General features: G+C 43.6%; 1 protein-coding gene across 1 annotated transcript in view; it reads right to left on the bottom strand.

Annotated features, from left to right (window-relative positions):
* Positions 1 to 18,574, bottom strand: part of LOC126339564 (TNF receptor-associated factor 4) — a 117,110-nt gene extending 98,536 nt beyond the window's left edge. Inside the window, exon 1 of the mRNA XM_050001642.1 lies at positions 18,384 to 18,574. Coding sequence (XP_049857599.1) covers positions 18,384 to 18,500 — 117 coding nt within the window. The 5' untranslated portion in view covers positions 18,501 to 18,574. The remainder of the gene's footprint in view (positions 1 to 18,383) is intronic.
* Between the last annotated feature and the right edge of the window lie 367 nt (positions 18,575 to 18,941).

Genomic DNA, 18,941 nt, shown 5'->3' with positions numbered 1-18,941 from the left:
CTATCGCATGCACCACGCCTGCAATTCTGAAAAAAATGGAGTGAGGTGGAATACAGATTAAATGTCTTTCGCGGTACTAATGGTGCGCACGTCGGGGTGTACGTGGTGTATAAAAAACATTTTGAGTTACTATAGTTGTGGAAGCATACCGTGAATAAATATCTCAATTACTTCAAGTTATTACATTCGATTGTATCACATGTTTAACCAGAACACCCTGCATAACTTATATTCTGTTCTCAAAAGAACTTAGCGTTAACTATGGGACGGTACACAGTATTAAACTTAGAAAGGTAGTATCTCTCGACTTGCGCAGCGCAACTTACACTCCTGCACTCCACATAAAGTACGTGCCGCACAGCTAGGCCTGCAGAGCTTTGGAAGCACCACCCGTCTCCCGCAGAGGCCCTGAATAGCAGCTACCCGAGGGACATCCTACTGGGGCAGCGCGCGCAACAAAGGACGCATTCCACGCAGCGGTCAGCGCAGATGCGCCACGGGTGTTCCACTGCTCCCGACAAACGTGGAGAACTTTGCTCTCCACTAACAACACACTATCCAATTACTATGACAGCGAGTTCAAGCAGACGCGGATAGGCGAATAACGACTCACACAGAGACGCTCCGGCCGTGAACGTACGAAAAGAAACCTTAACGTACAGTACGATAAAAGTCCCCTCTGCCACAAACTTCATAACTTACGAAGTGTAGATGTGGATCGAAACCACTGTGCAATCGTAACTGAAGAGGTTTCATCGAATAGCGCCCTGCAATACAGGCAGCGTTGGCTCGATAGAAAAGTAATGCGCACGCACACAGAAACCCATGACTTGCAATCCACGCATTATACAGACGGGTCCAAAAAATGTATCCACTGTTTAAAAGTCCATAACTTGCAAACTAATTCACGGAGTTGTCTCACTTTTGGTGAAAGTGTAGCTTAAAGTCCAACTTAAAGATATCACTGTAGGTGTTCGAAATGCTCACCATATACATCCACACACAAACGATGCCGCCGAACTACAGCACGAACTACTGACTGCAACGTGTTCAGTTGGATATTTGCACATGGATGTACGATGGATTCTCGAAGTTCATCCAGTGTGCGTGGCTTTTGTCGATAAACGACGTCCTTTAGTGTTCCCCACAGGTAAAAGTCCAGAGGAGTTAGGTCTGGGGAACGTGGTGGAAACTCCACAGCACCTCTACGGCCTATCCATCTTCCTGGTAGATTTTCGTCGAGATACGCTCTAGCACGATTTTGGTAGTGGGTTGGGGCACCATCTTGTTGAAAGTAAACTCTTCCGTCTTGTGTGGTGAGCGAGTGAATTGTTGTTAACACACGACGGGAGTTAGCTGGACTTGTCACTGTTACAGGTCGTCCAGGTCGTGTACATCTTTAACACAGCCTTCGGCTTCAAATTTGTCTCCAATGCGACGAATCGTTAAATGTGTCGATGGCTCTGTTTGATACTCATTTCGCCATTCCGTTAAACCTCATTAACGTTTTCGTACTTCAAAACTAACTTTCTTTCATGGAATGTAAGCCTTGCGCCAGCCATGTTTACTCGAGTAACTAGGTGCAACTAAGAACAAAACACTGACTGTCTGGTGACTGTCATCTGACAAAGCATAACAACGCAATACAACGCTTGCCGGAACTACAGACTATTACACTACCAAAGATGAGACAACTCCGTCATCTCTCTCTCTCTCTCTCTCTCTCTCTCTCTCTCTCTGTGTGTGTGTGTGTGTAGTGAGACATTATCGAAGAGGTTGAAAAAAAGCAACTGGTTGACTCATTTTTTCAACCTCTTCAGATTTATACAGTTGCTGATTTGCAGCCATGAAGATTTTAAAACATTAATCGCTGCAAATCTCTATTCTGGTACTGCGAAGTTGTCCACGAAGCACTGAACGCTGTGTAGTGAATCGCAGTGGGTAGCACAAAGTAATGTTGTCGATATCCTCCCCCGCGCCAAAAGCTACCTACCTTCCTCAAGACAGCTGAATTGATACCCATATTGTTGTAGTGAGATGCACGGTTTAACGAAGAGTTCGAACCAAGCTCAGCTTGGTCTTCTTCTTATTAACAAATCAATACCCCAGACGAATAAAGCGAAAAAACTACACTCCCTTGCACGATTAGCTCTCTGACAACCTGTTACGGACAAGGTTAGGCTCAAGGTTTCCATTTCATCAGACCATCCCTTACGTGTATTACATCTCCTCTCCAACATGATTGAAGTGCAGGAATAGTTTTCTGTACTTCTCAACAGGACGTGACGTAACGCAATGTAAGCAAAACCAAGGTCCAACTTTGAAACCACAAATTTCCCAACGTTCGCGTAGGTGCAGATCTCGAGGGATTACCCACTGGAAATGATCACTGGTGTATCGTAAGGAAATCGCCCAACAGGCTTCTAAAAGACATAGTGAGCTCCAACAGAAACACGAAGAAGTGGTACATCCTAGAATATTGGATGTGACCAAATATTGGCGGATACTCAGTATAAATATTTCCAAAATATGTCACTCATAAGCACCAACTTAGTTTTAAGGCTAGTCACGTTTCTCCATATGGTTTAATCTGTGCGCACGTCACGGCATAAAAAAATGATTTTGCGGTTGATTGGGTCCGTTCATAGAGAAATTTTAGCTTGTAATGATTTATCACTATCTTACGTACATACTTGACAATGTTCAGCATGATTCATTGTGCGAAACGTATTTTAAGTACATGGATTAATCTTTACAATAAAACTAAAAACAGCAACCACCCACTGTTGATAATGCTATTTATTAAGAATAAAATTCACGCGTACATGTTTCAGACAGGTGCATCATCAGACGATTGTTCACGTTTGTAAATTATATTTGGCTTACACTGCACATGCGATGTTGGCTGTTTGGTTGTCAAAGTTTCTTCGGGATGCCATCGAAAATCCTCTGTTATTTTATGCCACTTCAAAACAGCAAGTAATCACCAAAAGTAACGATATTGCATACGCTCTTGTTCTTGTTAAATATAAATGATCTTCTACCACAGATTAAAGTTGAAATAGTTTTCTTTATTGACGATGTAAGTGTTATGAATACATGCAGTACTGTATTGCATTAAGGTCTGATGACACACCATTTGAAATAATGTATGTCAGTAAACTAACAAATGAAGCAGACTATTCCAAATTAGTGGGCGTTTATATTGGTAAGAACCAGAAATGGCAATCAACTGTTACACATCTTAAACGTCTATACTTTGCAATCCTACTGCGTTACAGATAAACTCAGTTTTTGCCGACTAAAATGTGAAAAACTTGATGTAGTTTTCGTTCAGTAACGTCTTCAGGTATATTTTGTGGTAACACGTCATTAAAGAGTTTATCGCACAGCAGCACGTTACAAGAACAATGTGTGGTGTCCAACCTAGAACCTCAAGTATGCAGCTCTTTAAACGGTTTTGCCTATTGACTATAGCCTCACAGTACATTCCCTTACGAAGTTTTTTTGGCAACAGTCAATCTCAGTTTGAAAACAATAGTAATACTCGTAAATATAATTCTAGAAGGAGAAATGGCTTTCTCCATCCACAACATTGCCTCAGTGTTGCGCCGTAAGGAACGAGGTCTACAGCAATAAAAATCTCTAACAATCTACCCAGTGATGTAGTGGATTTCACAGACGTCGAAATTAAGAGCAATTCACTGCGAACAGATTGCTCAATATTAACCCTGTGTTTGAGAGTGAGAGCGTTTGGCGACTTCCAACAAACTTTACCCATATTTTGACACCTTCACCAAAGTTGTTATCGCTGACACCCGTACAAAATAATGAAAGCAAGAAACTTTCTCGCTTGTTATATTTTCCCTGTTCATGCAGTAAAACATCTTTAGGCAAGTCGTTTCTTCACTACGAACTCTCTTCGCAACCAGTTTTGCAGACTGGTACCCAGATAACACCAAGACTTAGGCCTACCTGCAAAATAATATCATTGTAGGACACATAATTCCGGGTACACGACGTCATAAACATTCAGATGCGCGAAAAACTAGCTTTCTTTGGAGATGTTTTACACATGGGAATTTAGTTCTTTAAAGAGTTGGAGGTTTGGAGAGTTACTTGTGTAATCGACTCATATCGAGAGATCGCAATTACGATACACGGAACGTGCTAGTATTTAAACCAAATGAAATTAAATTATGCTTTTGGGCCGCTCTGACAATGGGAAAGTGCCTGTTTGGGACCGTACCGATTCACATTTCATGAATGGAGGGTCTATGGAACGTACTTCGGGTTAACAAACTACACGCCCACACGGACTGAATGTACATTAAAAAAAGAAGAGTACATTCAATAAGCTGGTAGGTTCATCAGGGTGTAATCTCTCAGAAGGTGTTTCTGTACAATTGTCGGTCTAAGTTAACTTTTTTATGTGTACGGTTGGATTGTGTGTTAACAGGTGTACAAAACATGATTACAGTCATACGACTGTAATGTGGAGTTCCCTTTTCTGTCAGATTTTACACCCCCGACGCCTCTAAGAAGCGGACTGGAATGCCACCCCACTCCTCCACAGCCGCCAAAGGAGCCTCTCGACCCATAAAAGATCGGAATGCGAGGCAAAGGGCAGCCGAGGTGAATGCCGCTGGGCTCTTTTGTCACAATGTTCCTTTCGCTCGCCTAAATGAACATGTTCTAAAGTCACGTATTTGTAACACAGCGTTCTTTGACTAGTTATTAAGGTAACTAGTGCGAAACTAATGCGACACGAAAGATCGGTTCATTAAACGATGAAAACACCCTGAGAACTTCAAAGACAAACTGGAGTAAAACTGTGTTACCAAGTTCCGACTTCCGAAGTATTAACTAGACTGCAGACTGGCAATAGACAGCCAAAATATTTGTACTTCCCTGACTGATCTCATTTCCCGTGTTACACTATTCCCTGTGAAATTTCCACTACCGTTCCGGGACTCCAGGATGCTCTGACGGGAAGCAATGCCTTCCTGATATTCCCAGTGACGTATGGGAGTAACTTAACTGCTGCTCTTCCGTCATGTCATGTTTAACTCTGTTTACTATGGGTATGTGCCAAACCTTAAACCCAAATACGGGATTCTCTGAGAAAAATAGGAACTGTTGTAGAATTTGGAGAAGGAGAAGAGTCTCGGAACAACTGCAATTTTTCTCTCATCTTTAATCACAGACGTGTTTCGAAAAATTGATATTTCCATTATGAGTGCTCTATAACGAAAGAAAAAGTTGTTTCTCAATGTCGACAGATAAAACATACGCATACAGATTTTCCTTTTTCTTTCTTCGATAACATGTTCCTTGTATGATACTCTACGGCAGGTATGAAAATAAGTTAAATGCAGTTATATTTCCTCGATACGATGGCATTTACCAGCAGGACAATGCAACGTGTCACAGATCACAGCTTACGTTCGGGGTCCGAAGAGTACCAGAATGAATTTACCGTACCCACCCTGTCAGTAACGGAATCTAAACGCAAGCGAGAATCTGTGAAATCACCTCGGTTGGACTGTTCGTCGCATGGATCCTCAAATGAGAAACATGGCGCAGCTCGTCACGGCACTGGAATCGGCATTCCACACCCCATACGGTACCTTACAGAACCTTACTGTCTCTCCTCCTGCACGTCTTACAACGGTCCGCACTGCAAAAGGTGGTTATTTAAGCTTTTTGCGGGTGGTCACATTAATGTGACTGGACAGTCTGTTTTCTGCACATAACCTTTCACTCCCTGTACTTTATCACTGTTACCTGCTTAAAACAGTGTTGTCCAAGTAACTAGCGCTACACAATAATAATTCCACGTCAGGACGGGAGTTCTCATGTCTCGCAGGCCGAGGTGCCTCCCCGGTCGCAGGAAAACAGTGGGCCGGCCGGAGTAGCCGTGCGGTTCTAGGCGCTACAGTCTGGAGCCGAGCGACCGCTACGGTCGCAGGTTCGAATCCTGCCTCGGGCGGGGATTTGTGTGATGTCCTTCGGTTAGTTAGGTTTAATTAGTTCTAAGTTCTAGGCGAATGATGACCTCAGAAGTTAAGTCGCACAGTGCTCAGAGCCATCCGAACCATTTTTTTGAAGACAGTGGTTCATAATTCACTTATTACGAAAGTTTTGTGGATGCGTCCGAGTCGAAGATCGTGGCTATAGATGTATGGTCCCACTGCCTTTAACGGTTAAGTTGAAGTGATTTAAAAAGTTGTCTGTTTCCCAGTCTTCTAAAAAGATCCACGATTTAGTAGATGTAACAGGAAGACGATCATGACTGACGCTCAAAGACACCTTGCACCTAATACACTACTGGCCATTAAAATTGCTACACCAACAAGAAATGCAGATGATAAACGGGTATTCATTGGACAAATATACTATACTAGAACTGACATGTGATTACATTTTCACGCAATTTGGGTGCATAGATCCGGAGAAATCAGTACCCAGAACAACCACCTCTGGCTGTAATAACGACCTTGATACGCCTGGGCATTGAGTCAAAACAGAGCTTGGGTGGCGTGTACAGGTACCCATGCAGCTTCAACACGATACCACACGTGACGAGCCAGTTGTTCGGCCACCACTGACCACAAGTTTTCAATTGGTGAGAGATCTGGAGAATGTGCTGGCCAGGGCAGCAGTCGAACATTTTCTGTATCCAGAAAGGCCCATACAGGACCTGCAACATGCGGTCGTGCATTATCTTGCTGAAATGTAGGGTTCCGCAGGGATCGAATGAAGGGTAAATGGTTCAAATGGCTCTGAGCACTATGCGACTAAACTTCTTAGGTCATCAGTCGCCTAGAACTTAGAACTAATTAAACCTAACTAACCTAAGGACATTACACGCATCCATGCCCGAAGCAGGATTCGAACCTGCGACCGTAGCAGTCGCGCGGTTCCGGACTGCGCGACTAGAACCGCTAGACCACCGCGGCCGGCAATGAAGGGTAAAGCCACGGGTCGTAACACATCTGAAATGTAACGTCCACTGTTCAAAAAGTGCCGTCAATGCAAACAAGAGGTGACCGACACGTGTAACCAAAGGCACCCGATACCATTACGCCGGGTGACACGCCAGTGTGGCGATGACGAATACACGCTTCCAATGTGCGTTCACCGCCATGTCGCCAAACACGGATGCGACCACCATGATGCTGTAAATAGAACCTGGATTCATACGAAAAAATGACGTTTTGCCATTCGTGCACCCAGGCTCGTCGTTGAGCACAGCATCGCAGGCGCTCCTGTCTGTGATGCAGCGTCAAGGGTAACCGCAGCCATGGTCTCCAAGCTGATAGTCCATGCTGCTGCAAACGTCGCCGAACTGTTCGTGCAGATGGTTGTCGTCTTGCAAACGTCCCCGTCTGTTGACTCAGGGATCGAGACGTGGCTGCACGATCCATTACGGCCATGCGGATAAGATGCCTGTCATCTCGACTGCTAGTGATAGAGGGCGTTGGGATGCAGCACGGCGTTCCGTATTACCCTCCTGAACCCACCGATTCCATATTCTGTTAGCTATCATTGGATCTCGGCCAACGCGAGCAGCAATGTCGCGATACGATAAACCGCAATCGCGATAGGCTGCAATCCGACCTTTATCAAAGTCGGAAACGTGATGGTACGCATTTCTCCTCCTTACACGAGGCATCACAACAACGTTTCACCAGGCAACGCCGGTCAACTGCTGTTTGTGTATGAGAAATCGGTTGGAACCGATCGTGTGTTCTGTGAACAAACAAGTGTAGCGCTCTATACACAGTGGCATGTTTCTGAACTCTGGTGTAGCTCGTTAATTATGGATCTGATCACATTACGAGGGAAAACCTCGTGACTCACCCTGTATGGTTTAATCTGTCGCCTCAAAAAAATATGATTACGTAATAATTTTTCTTTGTAGGTGAATGCGTGTGGCCCTGGTGAAATAGCAGCGCCGCAATAATTTAGCTCACAGTTGCATGGAAAAAAACACTACAGTGCAGCCCGACCCCACATTCGCAATGAGCGTGGGGCATAGATGTGGACGTGATTGTTCTACAGTGAAAATAGCCTTCACACTGTACACCAATAGAATAACTCACAGTCCTATTTGAAATTTGGATCCGCGACTGCTACTGACCCCGATGTCGCGACAGAACGTTGACCACCAGCCTTCGCATGTTAAGACCTGTTGTAGTATAGGTCAAACACAATAGAACTTCTCAACCGGTAAATGAGACAACGCAGTCATGACGAATGTATTGCAAGGTGGGGTCTCTGCGCAGAAAGAAAGAGAGAGAGAGTGAGAGAGGGTGATGGAAGGAGTGGGGGGGGGGGGGGGGGGGTATGTTATCCTCGTCAGAGTAAATACACAATTACGTTCTCCGCTCCTCTGCGTAAGCTGCTGCCTAACAGAGTGCTACTGTTATCTGCTTTCGAAGATGATGCATGACATTTGCTGCAACAAAGGACAGTGGTTCTCAAACGGGAAATAAATGCCACGTAACAAACCCTCAGCCCCAGGTTAACTGCGGTAGCCGTCGAAGGCCAAACGTAAAAACTGAATGTCTGTGATTAAAACCTTTTACCCGATCGTAACAGTAAAACTGACCCCCTGTTATCTTGAAACATTCTCTGCGCATTCCAGTATAGTTCTTTCTCAAGCGCTTCTGTCTTTTCTTTTTCAACGCTTAGTTTCTGATGTCTTTGCAAGCCACTTGATCACGATACATCACCCAGTTTGACTGTGATTCTAACTTCCTCTTTGGCCCCCGCTAAACTCAGCTCGTTCATTGCTTCATTCATTGCTGACCAGATGCTTCCTACTGTTTAATTAAATGTAGTAATACGATGTAAATTATAGTAGTTCCACCAGTAAAAATATATGTCAGCGTCAGATAAACTGTATTATTTTTGATTCAATACGTAACTCTGGGATCCGCTTGCGCAAGACCTTTTTGGATTAACAACAATACGTATGTTTCTGATACGATCCAAAATATGTTTCTGATACGATCCATATAACTGAGAAAGAATAGGATACTGGAACGTATTCATATACTCTGTCACAGAGGACTTCCAAAATAAGTGCTTTTATATACAGCATTTTATGGGATGTGCTGGAGGATGCTTCGGCATATCTTCTCCCCAAAACCTCCGTATGAGCTCCTATTATTTTTTCGTGAGCGTAATTTATTGGGGTAGCAATACCTGTTCTGTTATTGCTAACTGGTAAGGTTCCCACACTGACAAAGAGTACTCAAAAGAAACGGTCAAGCGGAAATTCTGTACGCTACCACTTTTGTGGGAGAAACACTTTTGCTAAGAATTCTTAGAATTAATGTCAATCTGACACATAATTTCCCTGAGACTGTTTTGTGATCTTCAATCTCATACTCAATAATAAAGCTTTCTAGGTTAATCACGAGCGTAATGACCACGACGGGAAATTCGAAAAATTAGAGCCAATACACAGTCTTAAAGGCAATCATTCTTTCCAAGAGCCATTCGCGAAAGGAAAAGGTAGGGGGATCAGTGAATGGTGCCAGAAGTACTAACCACTACACATCATTAGGTGGCTTGCGGAGTATGATGAAGATGCAGTTAAGATATACATCGAAAGTAGATTAACAGCCCACGCACCAAGCACAGATCCTCTGCAAGTCTTCCCACATTTCGCTACTTTTTCTGACATTAAGGCTCTCCCATAAACAAGAGCATCATCTGCGAAAAGCGTCACGGAGCTTTCGTAACAGCCCTTCAAAACTCCTTTGGATTGCTCCAGGAATTATTTTCACATCTGATGAGATGACTCATCCGCATTAAGAACGAGAAGCAACGAAAGCAATAGGAAAATCACGAAATGAGACGTGTCTGTGAGGAAGAAAGACAATGAACAGGGGCACGTAAAAGGCTGCATTATGTAGCACATGTTATTAAGAATGTTGAACGTAGCGTGTAAACAAAGCCAAGAAGAATGCGGCCAATAGGAAGAAACGCAGCAAAACCTGTAAAAGAACTGTGCAAAAGATATGATATCCATGTTTACAACCTACTAAACACTAACACCCCATTCGATGTAGCATGATGTTGCACTAAACACTTTTCAGGAGTCATTTCATTTTTCATCTGGAGCCTAGTGCGCAAACGGAAAACGTATCGGGTTTAATTACAATCAGAAACACAGAGAAAAGACACTTGAAGGCTTACAGGGGTGACGTGCGTAATATATTGCATAATCTATTTGTCACCCGTCTCTAAGGTTTATTTGATGATGTTCATTGCGTCTTGAGAGGCACCACTGATATTTTTATCTCTGAATAGTTGCTACATTCAACCTTCTTGATAAACTCTGATGCTCGGACTGTCTTCAGCTTTTCCCTACTATTGCCCCTTCTATCACTAAACTAGCTGTTCCTGAGTATTTTAACACAAATTCAACCAATATCTAAGGTTTCCTTCTGGTAAAGATTTCCCTCAGATTTCTTTCCTTGATACTGTATCTAACAGCTCTTCGTTTCGTGGATCATTCGTCCACTAAAGAGAGTGTCCGAAACGTTCTTATCAGAGAGATTTCTGATGACAGTAGAAATTTGTGTTTACAAATGGCGTCCTTGTTCGTACTATTCTGTTCTTTAAAAGCCTCTAGCCTTGGCTGCCTCGAAAGGACTTCTTTCCTAGATGGAAGAATTCTTGCTACTACTAATATTTACCGCCCTAAACGTAGACTTTCTATGGGGCGTTACTAACTACTTCTCTTTCTACTCCTTTCAGAATTCGGACCGGCTTCTATTATTCTGCCTTTTATCTTTGTCTAGTTATTTTTCCTTTTCACACTTTGCAATCTTCTTCGGTCTTCTCTCGAAGATGATTTTGCTGTGGGACTGAGTCTGTCCTGGAAACCTGTTAGACCCTGATTTTTCTCTTTCACTGACTTTGACTATACTTAACTCCTTAGGGAATTTAAAAGTACTCCTGGTACTTCACTTCCAACCAGAAAGTTCCTCTCTAATAGATTTCCCATTCGTAAGACGCGAAACGTGTCCTGAATCATCGCACAACTAACTCTTCGTCCGTGGCATTCCAGCGGTGCCTCAGCTTTCGCGACATCGGCGTTCGCCAGGAATGTATCTAAGTCCTGATTTCATCATCAGCTCTCCGGAATCGAGGTCACTAACGCAAGCCTGTGCTAGGTCTAAAGACAGCTGTTCGTATACTGAAGCTGGAAACGATTTTCGTCTACAGTACTTCGCCGGCGATGGAAGTAGAGGTGGTAGCGAATAATTCTTGATCCACCAGACATTCTGCCAACACCATAAGTTAAATTGCAAATCTCTGAAGCGAAAGCACGCGTACTGTTGGCGATAATTTATCCGTGGGATAGGAAAATCCAATTCTGTGACGTTCTTCGCACCATTAGAGAGGAATATGCCAAGCCCTGGCACAAGGTTTCTTAGTATCCTTTCCTTTAGTTCCATACTCATCCACAACAATAGGGAAGCACTTTTGGCAGTTCATTGACAAGCAAGTTCCAGTGACTCTTTGCTTAAACCGCCGGTGATAAGCTCACTCAACCACATTTTTCTCATTTAATATAAAGCATTTCTCAAAGAGTGTTACCCGATTCCACAAAACTATTTCTTCTGCCTCAATTAAGATAGAAACTTGGGGTGAATGTCCTTTAATAAATTCACTATTATTTTAGTTATGCTGCTTGCATTTATTCTTGTGACATGATCTCGCTATTTATTTTTCAATTTCTTGATTTGTTCATTCATACTTTTAAGTGCAACTTCTCGTCCGATTGTATTAATCGGTTTAGAGCTAGCTGCTCTTCTTAAAAACCTCACTTCTGCAATTTGTAGTCTTCGCTCATTTCAAGCTGTCGTTGTCCAAGTCTCACTATTTTAAAGTATAGATGCTATTACCAACGTTTTGTTGGTCTTTATTAGAGTTCCTTTCCTTACTGTTTCATTTGATGTTTCCTATTAGGTCCCTTTAACATTACCGAATCTTTCAAAATATTTCGGTGCGTCTTCGTCGTTTGTGAAACAAGTGGTATTTCTCAAGAAACTGGTTTCATTCACATTTGTGTTCTGGTCGTTTTACTTACGATCTATCTTGACATGTAAAAATCATTGCTTTTATTTGGCCGAATTGTTGATTCACATTCACAGCTCTTGGCAGTTATATTTAGTTTATTGATGTCTTTCTGAAAGGTGTCTTCATTGTCAGCTATACGAAGATGGTCAGGAGCAAAATTTGTTATTAGATAATTTTGTTGTTTAGAGCTATAAGACTGAAACTAGTTCTTGTAATTATTGCCTCAACATCGCATGGATATTTTAAAAAGTATCTGAGACTAACTACATCCTTGTCGTGGGCTTAAATATGTGGTTGCCCTAACATTTTCTTTTACGTCAATGGCAATTTTGAAGGCTTCATACATCTCTTGGATCACAAAATTGTCAAAGGTTCTCATGTACTGAATGAAAAGATGTGCTTCTACGTTGAATTATCATGCATGTCAATTATCGCTCTTGTGCAACGCAGCTAGCTCTTTATTCGCACGAAGTAATGACCGCTATCGACAGGGGATCTCAAGTTGATTCCGTATTTCTAGATTTCCGGAAAGCTTTTGACACCGTTCCTCACAAGCGACTTCTAATCAAGCTGCGGAGCTATGGGGTATCGTCTCAGTTGTGCGACTGGATTCGTGATTTCCTGTCAGGAAGGTCGCAGTTCGTAGTAATAGACGGCAAACCATCGAGTAAAACTGAAGTGATATCAGGTGTTCCCCAGGGAAGCGTCCTGGGACCTCTACTGTTCCTGATCTATATAAATGACCTGGGTGACAATCTGAGCAGTTCTCTTAGGTTGTTCGCAGATGATGCTGTAATTTACCGTCTAGTAAGGTCATCCGAAGACCAGTATCAGCTGCAAAGCGATTTAGAAAAGATTGCTGTATGGTGTGTCAGGTGGCAGTTGACGCTAAATAACGAAAAGTGTGAGATGATCCACATGAGTTCCAAAAGAAATCCGTTGGAATTCGATTACTCGATAAATAGTACAATTCTCAAGGCTGTCAATTCAACTAAGTACCTGGGTGTTAAAATTACGAACAACTTCAGTTGGAAGGACCACATAGATAATATTGTCGGGAAGGCGAGCCAAAGGTTGCGTTTCATTGGCAGGACACTTAGAAGATGCAACAAGTCCACTAAAGAGACAGCTTACACTACACTCGTTCGTCCTCTGTTAGAATATTGCTGCGCGGTGTGGGATCCTTACCAGGTGGGATTGACGGAGGACATCGAGAGGGTGCAAAGAAGGGCAGCTCGTTTTGTATTATCGCGTTATAGGGGAGAGAGTGTGGCAGATATGATACACGAGGTGGGATGGAAGTCATTACAGCATAGACGTTTTTCGTCGCGGCGAGAGCTTTTTACGAAATTTCAGTCACCAACTTTCTCTTCCGAATGCGAAAATATTTTGTTGAGCCCAACCTACATAGGTAGGAATGATCATCAAAATAAAATAAGAGAAATCAGAGCTCGAACAGAAAGGTTTAGGTGTTCGTTTTTCCCGCTCGCTGTTCGGGAGTGGAATAGTAGAGAGATAGTATGATTGTGGTTCGATGAACCCTCTGCCAAGCACTTAAATGTGAATTGCAGAGTAGTCATGTAGATGTATCTGTCAGATGACTAAAGTATTATCTGAACATATGGTTCTTTTGAAAACCAAAACTTTGTGGTCGTAAGCGTAAGTTTAGATAAGCTCCAAGTTTCTCTCTTCACTCGTATAGAAGATATAGTCTGGCGAAACCGGAGAAAAATATTTGAAATACCCAGCAGTTCAGTATTGTGAATTTATATTACTCGATTTTTGAAAAATATCGTTCAATTTAAGCAGATGTACCTGAAAGTGTAAGTCACGATGAAGGAGTGGGAGTCTTAACAATAATTTTAATTTGTAAGTGCACAATTTTTGTTTTGTCACGTCCGTCGCCTGATATTTCATTAAGACACTTCGCTGATCGCTTTTGGCACACAAAACATCACATTTCACTAAGGAACCTGCGAGGCCAGACCAAGCAACAGCCAGCAGGAATAACTGAAGGAGACAGACGACAGACAGCGCTCGTTACGTAAAGACGGGAGCGGGAAAGCTGGCGTGGGTGGGTGCGGGACAGGTACTTAGCGCCGGGGGTAATCCTCGCAGGCTTTCCTCGAGGTGACTGCAGACCTCGTCTGCGCGACCTCACACCGACGATCACTTCTAACACCACAGTGACGGGTCGTAACAAGATGAGGACTGCGGAAACACACACGGCTTCGCCTGCGTAAGACCGAGCTACCTGGCGCGACAGTTCACACACTTGACTCGTCTTTGGAATGAGCCGTTCACTCACGCATCCAGGTTTTGGGCTATGCACGATATCTCCATTTCGGAAAGTTTTCGCGGAAAGCCCACATTTTTTGTACGTGTCAGCTTGAGCTCTAAATTTATTTTGAGCCTTCCGCCTTGAGCAAACAAATCAACCCATTGTAAACAATGGAACAGCGCGAGTTTGTCAGTGCAGTTGTGACAACGTCGAAACCATAACCACCAGCAAGAAGACTGCCGATGGCAAGGTGTGTTAAAATACGTGCTGTACTGGAGTAGATATGAGCAACCAAATGTTCTGGCAACAGAATGAAGGGGAACAGACTGATGGTGGTGCAAGAGCACTGAAACATTCACGGACAAAAAAGAGAAACTGTGCATTGCCCAAAGTGGAATGCTCAAAATATACACTGTCCGTCCAAAAAGTTCAGAGACTGATCTTATACCTGGGGTATAAGCGACGTCAGAGCAGTAAATACGGTGGCAGCTTTAACTAACAACAACAAACAGCGGTTTTGCATTCGATCATTCAGATGTGCGCTGGCAGTGTTAAGAAATAGACGTGTAGCCTGGTGTGTCAACCTTATTGGGTCATAAATCGCAGCGGAGCAACATCTCTAAATCAAATGTTCAAGATACTCTTCAGATTGTTTGCATAGTTAGGTCACGCACACTTTAGGCAGTGGATACTGCCACTCGAATGGAAATAGCGAAACAAGGATGTTTCCACTTCGCGCGTCCTCGGCCACGGAGGTTGGTACATTTTATTTAATGAAACAGAAATAATCATGAGCAAACTAAACCGTTTTGTGTATTCAAAGACAGTAGGTGTCGGACAAGCTATAAATGATGTGGTGTGTTTGAAAACAGATCGTTAAAAAAACAACGATTACAAAATCACGAAAACGTTATGTTTTGCTGTTTCTCGCAGTCTGTTTCAACAAAATAAAACTACAAATGGCAACAGCACGAATGTGGCGTCTGGTTTAAAATTCACTTGCGTGCAACCTCTCATGAATTTACGGATTCACACACAGTCTGCCCACTGACACTGTCTAGAGGCCAAGGAATTCATTATTGCTGCAAAATTCAAAAGGCACTCGATGGAAGTCCTTTAGGCTCATAATTTGCCACTGACAAGCACAGGAAAATAATATATAGAAATAAGACGGAGTACTCAACAACATCAATCGCCGGCCGCTGTGGCCTTGTGGTTCTAGGCGCTTCAGCCTGGAAGAGCGCTGGTGCTACGGTTGCAGGTTCGAATCCTTCCTCGGGCATGGATGTGTGTGATGTCCTTAGGTTAGTTAGGGGATCGATGACTTCAGATGTTAAGTCCGACAGTGCTTAGAGCCATTTGAACCAACATAAAGACACTTCAACTTTTTTTGAGGCTATTGCCACTCGAGTGTCAATATCCAACGCCCACACCCTGACTCTCAAACGAAAACAGCGACGCTTGCTGCGACTTGATGTCACGGGCGATGAGAGTTGAGACTTGGTGTTATTAATACGAACCGACCACAAAACGACAGAGTGCAGAAATTCACACGAAGGTCAAACCTTTGACGACACAACCGACAATCAAACCAAAGCAAAGTGCGAGCTGAACAGCGCCCTAAAGGGTTTTTCTGACAGCTTCACAATGATTGTATGGACGATCTGTGTTTTGTACTCGAGTGGACGTTGGGGGGGGGGGGGGGGGGGGCAATGTAGAACATCTGAAGTATTAACACATCTTAACATTTCTCTATTTTTTATTAATCCAGTCTCGTATCTTTTTGGATAGGAGTATTTAAACTTCTCACAACTGGCTGCAAATTGATCACAAAAAAGACGCAGTTCAATTAATCCTTTCTGGTTTGCTGCTGGGTACATTATGTTTAATCTGTAGCGATTTAGATCAGTAACGTTTACTGCAAAAGCCAACACGTCATTGTGCCAGGGTGCTGAGTGAAAACTATTTTTATCTACTGCTAAATAGTGCTTTGGATCGTGACGTGCCTGGATAGTTTCGTCAGGGCCGTAGGCGTAGCTGTGTAGAGTAAGATGGACATAATTGACATTAATTGCTTGATACAATTACGCTCACTCGCTGGCATCCGAAGTTGGGTTGTGCGGACGGTGTGATCGGATACGACGACGACCGCGCCGTATTACATTACTGTGGAGCAGTTTCGTAACCGCAAGAACTCGCTGGGTGGCAGAGATTGCATCTCGCAGTGCAGGTGACACCGGTGCACGGAGCGCAGACCAAGGATTCAGCCCATTTTGTGTCCACGAAATTCACGCCACGGCAAAGTGATTCAGTCCGGTACCACTATCACTACAATAACCTCGTTATTCTCATCACGGTTATAATTTATGCATTCTCCGACCAGAACTTCGTAAGTGATAGGGGTTCCAAAATAATCTTTCATTGAAAAAGGGGTCCTCGGGGAAACATATACAGAGTTAGCTTCCTGCAGCCACCTTTTAACTCACACTTCCAATTCCTCCGTAGCGATTAGTTCTGAAGATGTAACCCGGATCAACATGCGCTGTTCTTTTGTGGGAACTTTCAACAAATCATTAAAGTGTGACACATCGCGTGACGAGACAGATGCAACGGCAAATATGAGGTTTCCATAACATTTCTGTGTCTTGCAGGTGTTGTAAGCAAATACCAGTTTTAAATTTCATTACACGACTGCATTAATAATAAGTCTACTGCACAATGTTCTCAGTTTTTGACTGAATACACTTTAGTCTAGAAAAGCTTCATAGTTAGACGTCTTACTTTGGTTTACTGACGAATGTGTCTTGAAAACGAAGTTGTAAATTACGAGCATAATTTTTGTACACGTTCATTCTCACACTTTGAGAATCTTTTATCGTTACGAAACGAAACGTTATACTTTCGCTCTTACACGGCAGCGTGTGACCCATCCTAGGCACGTTTATTCGATAGTAAAATATTACCACATGAATTTTGTACAATGCGGAATGATACCAAGAACTCTTTTTAATCATACTTCAGTTTGTTAAAAACCAAAATAAATCATCTGAACGTTGGAGCAATGCAATGTTGACACGTACAGCAGCAATAAATTTGGGACATTAATACGTTACGAAATTTCCGAAGAAAAGACTTATTAATTCAACGACTCATTTTGTAATGTCTTCGAAATATTGCAATACCAGGTCTACTAAGTTATTGATGTGTATGACAATATACGAAACAAGCGTCAGTATTCTAACAGTCGAGGGGAAACTTCACAATCTTTTATTCGTACCACTGGCGGCTTCAAAAAGCACCGCATGACACTAACACAATTCAAAATGTAAAAGCGGAAATAATCCCCTCAATGACGATGATGTGACAGTGTGAATGTTAAACAGAGCAAATTATAGTGTTACTAACACTGAATATTTATTTGTGCAAACGAGAATTTATCTGCAGTAATGACGAGCAGGAAGTTCACAAGATTGAAACGGAAGATTAGAAGTATACATGGAACTTAAAACAGAAATAAAAAAAAAGAAACGGTTATCTCCGAAGCTCTTTGCTGCACATCGACTCTTCTTACTGGGTTAATCCATTCAGAATCAAACTACAATCCGCATGTGCTTTTTGTGAGCAGCAGTATTGTTGCATTTGAATGTATCACAACAACAATTCGTAAGAAGGCTAGCGAAAGCTCCAACTCCACATTCTCAATACATGTAGGAAATTGAAGCTGAGGGAGGGTCTGTAAACTTGGAAACAAAAAGCAGATTCCTAGCAAGTACGCTGCGCCGACCAGGTCCCCAGAGATCGGAGATATCTGGCTGCCCATTTGCGTAGGTTTTCTCGAGAGAGCGTTGAACCGCAGTGAGAGAGGAACTAACGGCTGGCGAATTGCCAGCGAGATGTTAGTTGCAGACAAAGAGCACACGGTGCTGTGCTGCTGCTCCTCGAGGCGTGTCCGTTAGCGGATGCGCCGGCCGAGAAATGTCGTCGCCACACTTACTTGCAGGTCCAGCGGGGGCGGCGTCTGTGTCTGCGTGGTCGTCGTCGCTTGCTTGTTGGGAGACAGCCGCGCGGGGAAGCTGAGCGTCTTGGTCCACTGAGCCAGGCTACGCACCATGTCGGCGCCGGGCCGCGACCGGGAAAATCGCGAGCGCAGCAATAACCACCCTATCGCAACCGCGTCTGACAACGCACTGAGCCACGGAACGGGACAGGACCGCTGAGGCGCCGGCCGGCGCCTGCCAGCTTGGCCGCTAGAGGCGCGCGAGTCGCGTCGGAGCAGCTGATCCGCGTCCTCTAGTTGCGTAAGAAAAGCCGGCGCAGTCCTGAGGCTTCCGCGCGTGGAAGAGGTTGTCGCGGCGTCGGTGGGGCCGTTAGGACGAGCTGTCCGGCACGACTGACACTGATCGCCTATTACGCTTGCACAACCCACAGCGAAAGGGGGTCATCTCTGAGGAACTTTGCCCGAGCAAGTCGCCCACTTCGAGCTCAACAACAGTGTCCTGTCTTACAATAAACAAATCACCGAGGAAGGTGAGACACTGAACTCGTATTCGGG

The sequence above is a fragment of the Schistocerca gregaria genome, chromosome 1, assembly GCF_023897955.1.
Source record: "Schistocerca gregaria isolate iqSchGreg1 chromosome 1, iqSchGreg1.2, whole genome shotgun sequence".
NCBI lineage: Eukaryota > Metazoa > Arthropoda > Insecta > Orthoptera > Acrididae > Schistocerca > Schistocerca gregaria.
The sequence above is the reverse complement of the archived record's forward strand: the minus strand, read 5'-3'. Positions and strand labels throughout refer to the sequence as shown.